We start from the raw sequence: 13,295 nt of genomic DNA, 5'->3' as shown, positions 1-13,295 counted from the left end.
TAATCCACAGAAATATTTTGTATTTTCTTGTACAAGTCTCATGACATAGGTACCTATATTGATAAAATAATTTTTTACAAAAAAAAAATACTAAGTAATTTAACTACCTATGTAGTTACTTATTTTTCTAAGTTTGTATATTATTCTGAATCACGTTTATCGTAAGGTTTATTGTGGTTTTCAATAAGCAACCGCCTTCTATAAATAATTAATTATATTATATCGAAGACGACGACGTCGTTCCAATAATATACATAGTCCCGAAAAGCCTACAGTGACATCTCTATTTTATTGTTTGAAAATCAGTTCATTAATTCAACACTAGGTGCCATTGCAAGCAACTAGAAGAGCCATCTAGTATCCAGTAGAATATGCAAAATTGTTTTCCACGCCATCTATCGTAATAGTTTTGTAAATTATTTTAGTTTTGTAAATTATTTTTCTGAGTATGGCAATACCATATCTATATAAATCGCCGCCATTGCGGCAAATGCTCTATTTTGATTGGTCAGATTCAGGCGCCGGTCCAAACCTCAACATGCATATTGAAGATGAAGAAGCGTCAATTCTTTCGCGAGCCGCCATTTTGAGCTACGCTCATAGGCGCATTAATTTATCGGCAAATTTATCTAGCCGCATTGCGGCAATCCCTCGTTTAATTTACTCAGGTATGTGAAATAGTTAATTCTTATAATATTTTGAGTAATGTGATTATTGTATTTGCACTAGGTATCTCCACGATAGATTTTAAGTATTTGTCGTGGTCGTTTTTAAGGTGCGAAATCATACGTATGCTCACCCATTCGGAAGCACAATATTTTTCTGCTTTCGTTAGTTACGAGCTTCACATTTTACTACTAACTTCAATATAAGTTGATAAGATAAATGGTGTCCGACCACTCCCATATTAATTTTGTTTCCTATTTTTAGGGACTGATGAGATAAGTTCAAAATGTTCCTGTACAACTTGACTCTCCAAGGCTCAACAGCCATTACTCATGCGGTGCATGGTAATTTCTCTGGAACAAAACAACAAGAGATAGTAATATCTCGTGGGAAAACATTGGAGCTTCTTCGCCCAGATCCTAACACCGGCAAAGTGCATACCTTGATGAAAGTAGAAATATTCGGTGTCATAAGATCTATGATGGCGTTTCGACTCACTGGCGGCACAAAAGGTAAATAACCTCTAGAACCACGTGCGATAACGTCCATGAAGGAGATTGTTGAAAGCCGGCGATCGACCGGTTACTTTATAACCTTAAAATTTAAATTCTTAACATATTGCATTGTCTTGCTCCATGGCTCTTATTATTGAAGGGTGCATGGTATAACTAGATGCATAGATAGAACACCCATCACGTCGCACTTGGCAATTACAGTGATTGCTGGGATGTATCATGTTCATGGGACAGTTAAAATTACAATAAATGTGCCACTAAATCTTTACATGACCACATGCAAGATCTAACAAAATGATTATTTCCAGATTACATTGTCATTGGTTCAGATTCTGGTCGAATAGTGATATTAGAGTATATACCAGCTAAAAATATACTGGAGAAGGTGCATCAAGAAACCTTTGGCAAATCGGGATGTAGACGCATTGTACCAGGACAGTATCTAGCTATTGATCCCAAAGGCAGAGCAGTTATGATTGGTAAGATTTAGTTTCTTTTTAATATTCATTGATATTGTCATAATTTGTGATCAAATGTAGAAAGAGGGGATTTTATTTTAGGGGGCAATAACATTCAAAGTATATTTTTATTAAATCCATGTTTTCTTAAAACTATGTATTTTGTAAATGAATGCTAAATGAAATATATCAACTTGCAATTATTATAAAAATTCAACAGTATTAGTTAAAATATCTACATTGTGTTCTAGTGTTAATTATAAATTATTATTATTTTAGGTGCAATCGAAAAACAAAAATTAGTATATATTTTGAACAGAGATGCTGAAGCAAGATTAACTATATCTTCTCCTTTGGAAGCACACAAGTCTAACACATTAGTATATCACATGGTTGGAGTTGATGTTGGCTTTGAAAATCCAATGTTTGCATGCTTGGAAATTGATTATGAAGAAGCAGATTCTGATCCTACTGGTATGTATATTAACAAATTATTTTTAAATGTTTCCAAATTAATATTACTAAATGATTAACTTGAGGTCCGTGTTTCTGACTGACAGTGACGCTAAATCCTCCCTGTATGATATAAGATTTAATTTAAATAAAGTGTTTCATAATCTTTAAGATTCTAATCTTTTCTTTTATTTATAGGTGAAGCAGCTCAAAAAACACAACAAACATTAACATTCTACGAACTTGACTTGGGTCTCAACCATGTAGTCAGAAAATATTCTGAACCCTTGGAAGAACATGCTAACTTCCTTATCACAGTTCCTGGTGGCAATGATGGACCTTCAGGAGTATTAATTTGTTCAGAAAATTATTTGACTTACAAGAATTTGGGAGACCAGCATGATATCAGATGCCCTATTCCGAGGCGACGTAATGATTTAGATGACCCAGAGAGGGGAATGATTTTTGTGTGTTCGGCAACACACAAGACAAAATCCATGTTTTTCTTTTTGGCACAGACTGAACAGGGTGATATTTTTAAAATCACCATAGAAACTGATGAAGACATGGTCACTGAAATCAAACTCAAATATTTTGATACAGTACCAGTAGCCACATCTATGTGTGTCTTGAAAACTGGGTTCTTGTTTGTTGCATGTGAATTTGGCAACCAGTAAGTATTTTATAATATTTTCACTTTCATAGATCTATGCATGTGAGCCTGTGTCATAAGGCTATCCCAATGGCACATTTATATAACTCATGCTATATTAAATATCTCAGAACCAAGGTCCTGCCTTATTAATGGGGCAAGTGCACACTGATGTGAGATAAACATTTAAAATTGTAAATATTATATTAAAAAAAATATAAAAATTGAAGTATACATATTAATCTAATTTGTGCTTTTCAGTTACTTGTACCAAATTGCACATTTGGGCGATGAAGATGATGAGCCAGAGTTCAGCTCTGCAATGCCTTTGGAAGAGGGCGATACATTTTTCTTTGCCCCAAGACCACTAAGAAATTTAGTGCTTGTTGATGAATTGGATTCACTATCACCCATATTAGGTAAATGTCAGAGTATCTAGCTTTCGTATTTATTTATTTTAAAGTTATTTAGTCTGAAACTGTTATTTGTCTCATAAACCCCATGATTAAATTAAAATTTTCATTTTAGCTTCTCAAGTGGCAGACCTAACTGGTGAAGATACTCCTCAAGTATATCTTGCTTGTGGACGAGGCCCCAGATCATCTTTAAGGGCCTTAAGACATGGATTAGAAGTTGCAGAAATGGCTGTTTCAGAATTGCCGGGTTCACCCAATGCAGTATGGACGGTCCGCAGGCATAAAGATGGTGAGTAAATGTATTATGTTATTCACTTTCCTGCCTTTAATTCAAGTAAAAAAATAAAAGTCAAGCCCATTTTACAACAATTCACAGGAAAGTAGTTAAAGACAGGAGCTAATGATTATATTTATTGGTCCGTGTTACTGAAATACCGTGACGCTACCTAATAACCACTTATGAATGCTCCTTATTATCAACAAGTTACTAATAAAACCCTGGTTGTTTGTCATACATAAACACCAGTGGTTTTTCTTTTCAGAATCGACTATCGGGCGATGAGCAAATGAGATGGATTCCTCAAAACATGCAAAGGTAGGCATCATGGAATCCATTTTCGTCATTGGAGGCTGCTGTCAAGAGGAATTTTCTTTATTCAAAATTTACGAAATTTCTCTATCCTATTAGTGTTTTTCTTTTGGTTGCAGACGAATATGACTCTTACATCATTGTATCGTTCGTTAATGCTACGCTTGTGCTCTCTATTGGTGAAACAGTTGAAGAAGTGACAGATTCTGGCTTTCTCGGAACAACCCCCACATTGAGTTGCCACGCTTTAGGCAGCGATGCCTTAGTGCAAGTGTACCCTGATGGTATTCGTCACATACGCGCAGACAAGCGTGTGAACGAATGGAAGGCGCCTGGCAAAAAGTCGATCGTAAAATGTGCCGTAAATCAAAGACAAGTAGTGATCGCTTTAACTGGCGGTGAATTGGTTTACTTTGAAATGGACCCCGTAAGTTGCTATTGTATTATGAAAAATATTTTTCGACGTGTTTGCAAAGTGCGGCTTTCGGGCTGCGCTTTGTGAGAGTGGTGCGTAGCTGTAACATGCAGTGATAAGCCCACAACGTCGTAGAGCATATCCAAACTCCTGTTCGCAGTTGAGTGCGGAACTCGGCATATTCCATAGCCTAACTGGAGTCGCTCAGGTGATGAAGGTGGCAAAACCATGCCGTGGACAAATTCATGAAAAAACTACTATGAAATTGTACATTAAATAATGTTGGTTGACAATTTTCTTACCTTTACCTTGCATTTTAGACCGGACAACTCAATGAATACACTGAAAGAAAGAAGTTATCATCAGATGTATCTTGTATGGCACTGGGATCTGTTGCAACTGGAGAGCAAAGAGCATGGTTCTTGGCTGTGGGCTTGAGTGATAACACTGTCAGAATTATTTCATTGGATCCAGCTGTAAGTATAAATAAATGTACTATAGATTTTTTTACTTTAAATAACTTAATATGATGATACTAGGACACCACTGAATGTATGTGATTACAACAACCTAAAATGCGTTATTCAATAAACTTCTGAATTAGTAGTAATAAAATTATTTATGTAGTCTCTTGGAATATCAATTAATCATATTGCTTTATTTTAGGATTGTCTTTCACCAAGATCAATGCAAGCTTTGCCAGCCAGTCCCGAGTCACTATGTATTGTAGATCAGCCTTTTGAATCGGGTGCTAAATCTGCATTACATTTGAACATTGGACTGAGCAATGGTGTATTGCTAAGAACAACATTGGATTCTGTGAGTGGTGATCTAGCAGACACTAGAACCAGGTAATTATGCTTTATGTTGAATCATTTTCATTTATTTTAACGTTCCCAATGATGTCAACTTTTTCGCTCCCGTGTTTCATCTGAAATTCATTGACGAGTTTTAACCAGATCTGAGATAATACAATTTTATTTTATAAATTGTTGTTTTTTCTTTGATTTTAACAAAGTATAATGTTTAAGGTACTTAGGATCACGGCCAGTAAAACTGTTCAAAGTGAGAGTACAGTCTGCAGAAGCTGTACTTGCTGTATCGTCAAGAACATGGCTTGGATACCAATATCAAAATAGATTTCATCTCACACCACTTTCCTATGAATGCTTGGAATATGCAGCAGGATTCAGTTCAGGTATAATAGTTTAATATTTTAGTCTTTTCGAAGCATATAGTTCGATCGACGTGTTTGCAAAGTGCGGCTTTCGGGCTGCGCTTTGTGAGAGTGGTGCGTAGCTGTAGCATGCAGTGATAAGCCCACAACGTCGTAGAGCATATCCAAACTCCTGTTCGCAGTTGAGTGCGGAACTCGGCATATTCCATAGCCTAACTGAAGCCGCTCAGGTGATGAAGGTGGCAAAACCATGCCGTGGACAAATTTACCTCAAAAATTTTTTTTAGCAAGTATAACAGTTTGTGTATAAAAGTTCCAAAGATTTCATTCTCTTACAGAACAGTGTACGGAGGGTATCGTAGCGATTTCGTCTAACACTTTGAGAATTTTGGCCCTGGAAAAGTTGGGTGCAGTTTTCAATCAGAACTATGTACCCCTTGAGTATACGCCGAGAAAATTCATTGTCAACCCGGACACAAATCACATCATAATCTTGGAGACTGATCACAATTCATACACAGAAGAAATGAAAAAGCAAAGAAGGTAAATAATAAAAATATATTTGTATTTGATTTTCAACAAAAAAATATATTTACCTGATGACAATAACACACTTCACTGAATTAAATGTAGATACTCCTGCAGTACTGATTTAATCAATAACTATTATTTTTCTTAAAATTTATAAAAACACAAGTTAACAGTTGGTATATTTATTTATCAGGGTACAAATGGCGCAAGAAATGCGAGAAGCAGCTGCTGGTGGCGGTCCTGAAGAACAGCAGCTAGCTAATGAAATGGCCGATGCCTTTTTATCTGATGTTTTGCCCGAAAACATATTTTCATCGCCTAAAGCTGGAGCAGGTGTGTAAAAAAATCTAAATTTTAATCTGCCACGTTCTCTGGGCAAGAGTGGTTCGCATAAAGCAAACACGCTCTAATCGATTGTGGCTACATTAAATCTATGCGTTAATCCCAGATGATTTCTGTAAATCATTTGATTCAAGCATTAGATACAAACCTAATATTATTTATTATAAAATTAGTGAATTACTAAATATTGTCGAACTAAAATACTTTGTTCATTCTAAGTAACACAGGATTTATAATCTCTAATACAAAAAATCTAATTATAAAATTCTTGCAAAATGGCTTGACCGTTAAATGTTTTTATTAAATTTTGTATACATATCCTGGTCTGGGTTTGAGAATCGGACATCTATTTTTCATACTCCTAAGTGATAAGAGGAAGGCAGAAAAACTTTTTCTTGGACAGATAGTAACAATGTATAGAAAGTAAACATGGGCATTAAGGCGATTATCACACTGCCACGCACCACGCTGCATTTGCGTGACTGCTGTTTAACGTTTCTTGTAATTATCTCCGTTTGTATAGAAAATACGCACAGTCCAACACACTGACAATGCAACCACGCGCGTTCATGCTGATCACGCGCATACACGCGGAGAAACATGCACCCTCGCGCGTAGGTGCGGGGCGAGACGCAAGGTATGACACACCGAACCCGCAGTGCCGCGCGTCGTGATGCTCAGTATTGCACGACCACCACAGAGAACGGCGAATAAATGAGAGCCGCCGTGCGTGAATCTACAAACGCCACTTACGCGCGTGAGTGCGCAAAAAACCCGCACGATGATGCAGATCTGCACTCCCGCAGGAACGCGCGTAGGTGCTTCGACATGCAACGTGCAGCGTGATGCGGGGCAGTGTGAGGATCGCCTAAACTAATAATAAAACTAAATTGATAAAAATGTTTCTAACATACATAGTTCTTAGACATACAACAAAGATTTAAAATAAAAACTCGTCACAGGTATGTGGGCGTCCCAAATCCGCGTGGTGGACATGGGCACGAGCGGCGGCGGGGCGAGCACGCTGTGCCGCGTGCCGCTGGAGCAGAACGAGGCGGCCGTGTCGCTGTGCGCGCTGCGCTGGGCCGCGCACGGGGACCACGCGCTCGCGCACCTCGTGGTGGGCGTGGCGCGGGACGCTGTGCTCTCGCCGCGCTCCTGCACCGACGGCAGCCTGCATGTGTATAAGGTGAGGATTGTTTAATACATGTATAATATTTTTAGTTGATAATTTGGACCTTTTTTTTTTTTTCAAGTGGGGAAATCTTGCCTAAGATTCCCACGGCTCCCGGGGAAGAAGCCGTGGGTTATGTCGGATTCCTACCGACTAAAACCCCACCGTGTACCAACGCGCTGCTTTAGACGGGATGCGGGTACACATTCGCAGTCTTCCGCATGCCCAGCAGTTGCCCGTTTCCAGGCCCTCCGCCACTTGCCCGTTTCCAGGCCCTCCGCCACTTGCCCGTTTCCAGGCCCTCCGCCACTTGCCCGTTTCCAGGCCCTCCGCCACTTGCCCGTTTCCAGGCCCTCCACCAAATGCCCACCCCGGGGCGGCGCAAGCTGTACACGAGCTCACGCCACCCGCTCGCCGATGATGGATTGTTCCCCGTTCAAAATATCAATGATGTCAACCTATTCCGTGTTTCATCTGAAATACATTGACGATTATTTAACTAGATCTGAGATTGTTTTCATACTAATTTCACATTACGAAATTATTTTACATATAGACTAAATTTTGAACTTTTTCCAGATGTACAACACAGGAAAATTGGAATTGGTCCACAAAACTCCAATTGATGAATATCCTGGAGCCCTGGCCGCGTTCAACGGTCGTCTCTTAGCTGGTGTCGGTCGCATGCTCCGACTGTACGACATTGGAAGGAGAAAGCTATTGCGAAAATGCGAAAACAGACACATTCCAAACCTCATTGCAGACATCAAAACCATAAGACATAGGATTTTCGTGTCTGACGTTCAAGAATCTATATTCTGTGTGAAATACAAAAAGAGAGAGAACCAACTGATTATATTTGCAGATGATACAAATCCTAGATGGATTACAAATACGTGTATTTTAGATTACGACACAATAGCGATGTCTGACAAGTTTGGTAATATTGCTATTATGAGACTGCCGCAATCAGTCACAGATGATGTTGACGAAGACCCTACTGGCAACAAAGCATTATGGGACAGAGGTGAGTTTAGTTATTCAACTAAATTAAAATATTCCTTTCTGTGTAATTTAATGTTCACATTTTCTCTTTATTTTAAATGATGATACCACTTCAATTCACACATGCTAGACTAATGATTTCAAGTGATTACTATCCTTTATCTGAAGATACTTTCAAAAGAGAATTAAATGTATTTTTTTAGCACCATTTTAATTAAATAAATTTGCCAGGTCTATTAAACGGAGCATCACAAAAAGGAGACATGGTTGTCAACTTCCACGTTGGGGAAACAATAACTTCATTACAAAGAGCCACTTTGATTCCTGGAGGATCAGAAGCACTATTATATGCAACTGTTAGTGGATCTTTGGGAGTCTTGTTACCATTCACGTCTAGAGAAGACCATGACTTCTTTCAACACTTGGAGATGCACATGAGAAGCGAGAATCCGCCGCTGTGTGGCAGAGATCACTTGTCCTTCAGGAGCTATTATTACCCTGTTAAGGTGAGATTCATTATCAAACTTACTTTCTAAATAGTTAAAATGGTGTTATTGTTAATTAAATTTGCACATATTTTAATGTAAATGAGTTCACTTTTCAATCATAATTGTTACACTATACACGTTCAATCACACTTAAAATTAAGTTCAATATCTAGAAATCACACATACCTCATCATATTTACAAATACATACAACAAAAAGTCTAATTGAAAGAAAGAAGGAATCATAAAGTTTAGTAGTTAGACAAAATTCAAATGATATTTATTTGCAAAAATGTACATAGTTACAAATGTAGGTATGTATACCATTTGGGTCATTGAGGTATTATTACTAGAGAGGGCACTACGAACAAAATCTGTGCGACAAGCGCGGCAGCGCGGGGCGGCTGGTAGATATTCTGCCTCTTATTACTTATAAATTAAAACCAATCAATGTAACAAAAAAAAATTGAGTTTAAGACAATGGACTGTAACTCGTGTTAAAAAAAGTGTAGTAGCGATGTCCTCTCTAGTACGTAGTACATGTAACTCAATGATTTGGGTGAAATATTTAATACAAATGACACTACACTGTATCCAAACGTGCAAGTCAGCAAGCGCGTGCGTACGCGGTTGTGTTACACGGTTGGTAGAGCGAGCGCGGCGTGCGGCCCCGCGCGCCCCGCCGTGCTGGCGCCGCGCGGGGCCCGCACACCGCGCGCGTTCCCGAGAGTCGGACGTGCTGTACAGCACTGCCGTAGTGTGCGGAACGAACATATCAACTTATTCATTAATTGAAGCGCTAAAATAAGTTTATTGGTATTTACTGTAGCGTGGATCCAACAATTGCATGTTTGATTATGCTAGAATGCTAGATGAATCCCGTGGCGTCGTGTGGCACCCGGGGAAAAGTAGACTGTGCTCTTTAAATTTAAAATTTATGCATGTGTATCTAAGTCTTACGGATCTATTGTTGCTGTTTTTGGTTAAAGAGTAACAAACATACAATTACACAAATTTGCATACTACATATCGCGTTTATATTAGTTACTTTATTAACACATAAATAATTTATGGGTCTATTTCAGTATTTTGGATAATTGTAACTAGACAATAAAATTTAGCAATATCTTCATATCAGGGATGTAACGGAGGTAGTTTTATCGGAACCGAAATCGGAATCGGAGTTTTCAAATTTGGTTTATCGGAATCGGAATCGAAATCGGAGGCAGGGTCAGTTTGTTTAAAGACAAATAAAACATGATTTATAGTCAATTCTTTTCATTTTTATTTTTTATTATAAAATAAAAAACAACTGTGAAAAAAAATTGGCATAATTCCAAATGAACAAAAGATAAAATTAATGAATTTAAAGTTTAATTAAAATTAAAACCCAAAGTAGCGTGTTACAATACGACCAACGTAACTTGGCGGGCCTGAACATAGCCTCTGCGAACTTTCGCGCATGTACACTCGTATAAAAAATAGTGTTATAGGCATTCATTTTTTTTTTACTGAAATTCGAATAAAATTTCCTTATACAGAGACCAAGTACAAATAAAATAAATATCAAACCGCTTTGAGACATAAAGCTATAAAAATAACCTAATGAATTCAGGATTCACTCACCTTTCGATATATATATTTTTCTTTTTTTAAATACTGCGTTAAATCAAATATTATTTTTCTCGCCTGGCGATTTAAAACAATATTATTATGCTTTGGTGGCATCTTTGTTCGCGAATAATACGACCAATTTTAAAACTAAACTCCTAACAATATAATAATAAGATTTAACAAATAAAAACGATCAACGAAAACTTTTGTAACCGCCGGTACTCAAGACAGAGATAGCGACACGAACACGACACCTTACGACGTAAACAAAAAGGGATGTCCACTATGCGTGTCTGAGGATGTTGATTAATCGATTTTTTTTTCAAATCGATTGAAATTGAATAATAAAATATATTTATATTTAATTTTATAAGAGGTTTCAAATATTCTCAATCAGTCGTTATTGTAGTGATCATTTATAAATAATTGATATTTAACTAAATCATGCAGTCCTGTAAGTTATAACCATGAAAATAAAATGTTATTAGTTTTTTTTTTGTTATTAAAGGCGGAATCTCTTTTACTAACGAGATCATTCATTAATTCTGTAAATCTATTTCGTTTAGTATCTCATATAAACAAAATCAATAAATTTCAAATCGATAAAAATCGATTGCGATATTTGATCGAATAAAGGGATGATTGTGTTAACATAGAGTCAATCCCTAGCCTAGATCTCCGCCCCGCGCACGCCGCCTCATGCCACCATTTCGTTCCTAAAAAACGTTCGTGCGCAGCCTTCTGCGCGAAGTTCAGGCCCGCCAAGTTACGTTGGCCGTAGTGTACATTTGGTGACATTACAATAAATGAACAAAGGCTAAAGCAAATTAAATCAAAATGGACTCCAAAAGTAATGTATTGTACTTTATGAACAAAAGCTTTGATGCTTTGTAACAACTAACAAGTGAAAAAATAATTGATGATAGAGTGCATGTAGTGGGGGTCGGGGGATTCCCCGCGCGACAAGTATGAACCTGTTCGGAACAGGCCGTCGCGCGCCGCCCGCTTTGTTTCGTTCGACCTCCGATTAACATCCGATACAAAAGTATCGGAACCGAAGTCGGAACCGAAAGTGTAATAATAATCGGAAGTTCCGACTTAACGGAACCGGAATCGAAGCTCCGTTACATCTCTGCTTCATATAATACGTAAACATGCCAGATTATTTAAAGCATTTGATCAGATTTGTATATAATTCGCACACAGATAAATTAGTCTGGATAAATTAACATATTCTACTCGTCCGGGTACCACGCGAATGAAGCTGTAGGATGAACCTTGCATTACACACAACATCTAAACCTAGCATGCTAAAATGAAACTAGTTTGATGTCATTCTAACTTTCTAAAACGTTTAATTGTTACAGAACGTAATTGACGGCGATTTATGTGAGCAATTCAACTCGCTCGAGCCGGCGAAGCAAAAGGCGATAGCGGGTGACTTGGAGAGAACTCCCGCAGAAGTGTCTAAGAAACTAGAAGATATTAGAACTAGATACGCCTTTTAAGTATTTCTGTGTGGTTATTTAAGGTTATTTCATAAGAAAATAAAAATAAGACCAAGTAATTTTTGTTTCTTTTAATTGCCTCCTTTCAATTTTCTAGCAATACTTATTCTAATATCACTCATATTTAGTAAATTTTGTAACACAAATGGATGATAATTAAAGTGAGTGGTTCAACATAAATTGATTTCAAAGTACACAACCAAAATACAACCCTTATTCAATAATTAAGTATACTTATAATTAAAGTCATGAGGCATTATATTAATTAATATTAATTTCCATATAATATTTATGTTATAGAGTAGAACTCTCGTGTCAGATTGGTAATTATTGAACTTCTCGGAAACGACTTCACCGATTTTTATCAACTTATTTTATTTGGTAGGTCTAAGAACGGGTCGTTATGTAGCCCTAAATGATAAGGACGTCCTAGTAATCAACATATTGTGCGGGGTCGGGTATAGACTACATAATATTTTTATAATTATAAAATTTGTTTTACAAAGGAAAGATAGTTTGTTACAATTTAATAAACTCAAACACCACTCTACCAATTAAAATAACTGCACATAGATCATTTTTATCCAAACATCCGAATAACCAACTGATCATTTTAGACAACTTTTTATTTACTTAGGTACATGAAAACCGTAACGTATTATAGCGAATGACTGTCATATATAAGAAAATTTAGAATAATTAATTACATAACTCAAAGGAAGTATATATGTAAATGAGCCTAACTAATTATGCCACGCAAGTGACAGCTGAGTAATTATTATTTCATTCGTATAATAAAATGACCACGTTCGCATGAAGTGCTGAACTGCAGCCTCTGGGGCATTATTGGCAAACAATACCTGACGTAATAAAAGCAGTGAAAATTTATCGTTTGTTGACAAGTCCAAAATAATCAGAAATTCTACATATTTCTAGGCTTATTTTGATTTAATTTAATGAAAATATGAATTAAATAAGACCTTTGACCAAACAAATATGTACCTACCTATGTTAATGTTCGTCTCTTTCTTTCCTTTACTATGTTAGGAAGATTCATGGGGAAGAAAATACTACTCCAGAGTTTCGTATTTATTGTAGACTAGCTTCCGCCCGCGACTGCGTCCGCGCGGATGTCGGTCTTCGCGTGGATGGTTTATTTCTCCATTTTGAGTAACTCTTGACAATGTCATCTTATAAAATATATCTATTGGACCCAAATACGGCTAGGCCTTTAATAATACGCAACGTGTTCGCGGTTCTACAGAACAACGTCTATGGATAAAACTGAAAAAT

The 13,295-nt window shown here is 37.1% G+C and overlaps 1 protein-coding gene across 1 annotated transcript; it reads left to right on the top strand.

Moving 5' to 3' along the window:
- The first annotated feature begins 513 nt into the window (after positions 1–513).
- Positions 514–12,061, top strand: Sf3b3 (splicing factor 3b subunit 3). Its single transcript, XM_090107660.1, has 17 exons — positions 514–668; positions 931–1,178; positions 1,490–1,660; positions 1,919–2,113; positions 2,291–2,765; positions 3,006–3,163; positions 3,273–3,449; positions 3,869–4,176; positions 4,485–4,640; positions 4,831–5,015; positions 5,196–5,362; positions 5,680–5,884; positions 6,066–6,205; positions 7,177–7,403; positions 7,968–8,415; positions 8,625–8,899; positions 11,862–12,061. Exons 2-17 carry the CDS (start codon positions 953–955, stop codon positions 12,000–12,002), a joined length of 3,654 nt encoding a protein of 1,217 aa, XP_089963786.1. The 5' UTR covers positions 514–668; positions 931–952; the 3' UTR covers positions 12,003–12,061.
- The last annotated feature ends 1,234 nt before the right edge of the window (positions 12,062–13,295 follow it).

The sequence above is a fragment of the Colias eurytheme genome, chromosome 12, assembly GCF_061535395.1.
Source record: "Colias eurytheme isolate Ceu_HAF_F1 chromosome 12, ilColEury1 Martin Lab GWU primary, whole genome shotgun sequence".
Taxonomy (NCBI): Eukaryota; Metazoa; Arthropoda; class Insecta; order Lepidoptera; family Pieridae; genus Colias; species Colias eurytheme.
This window is presented reverse-complemented; position numbering and strand designations above follow the sequence as displayed.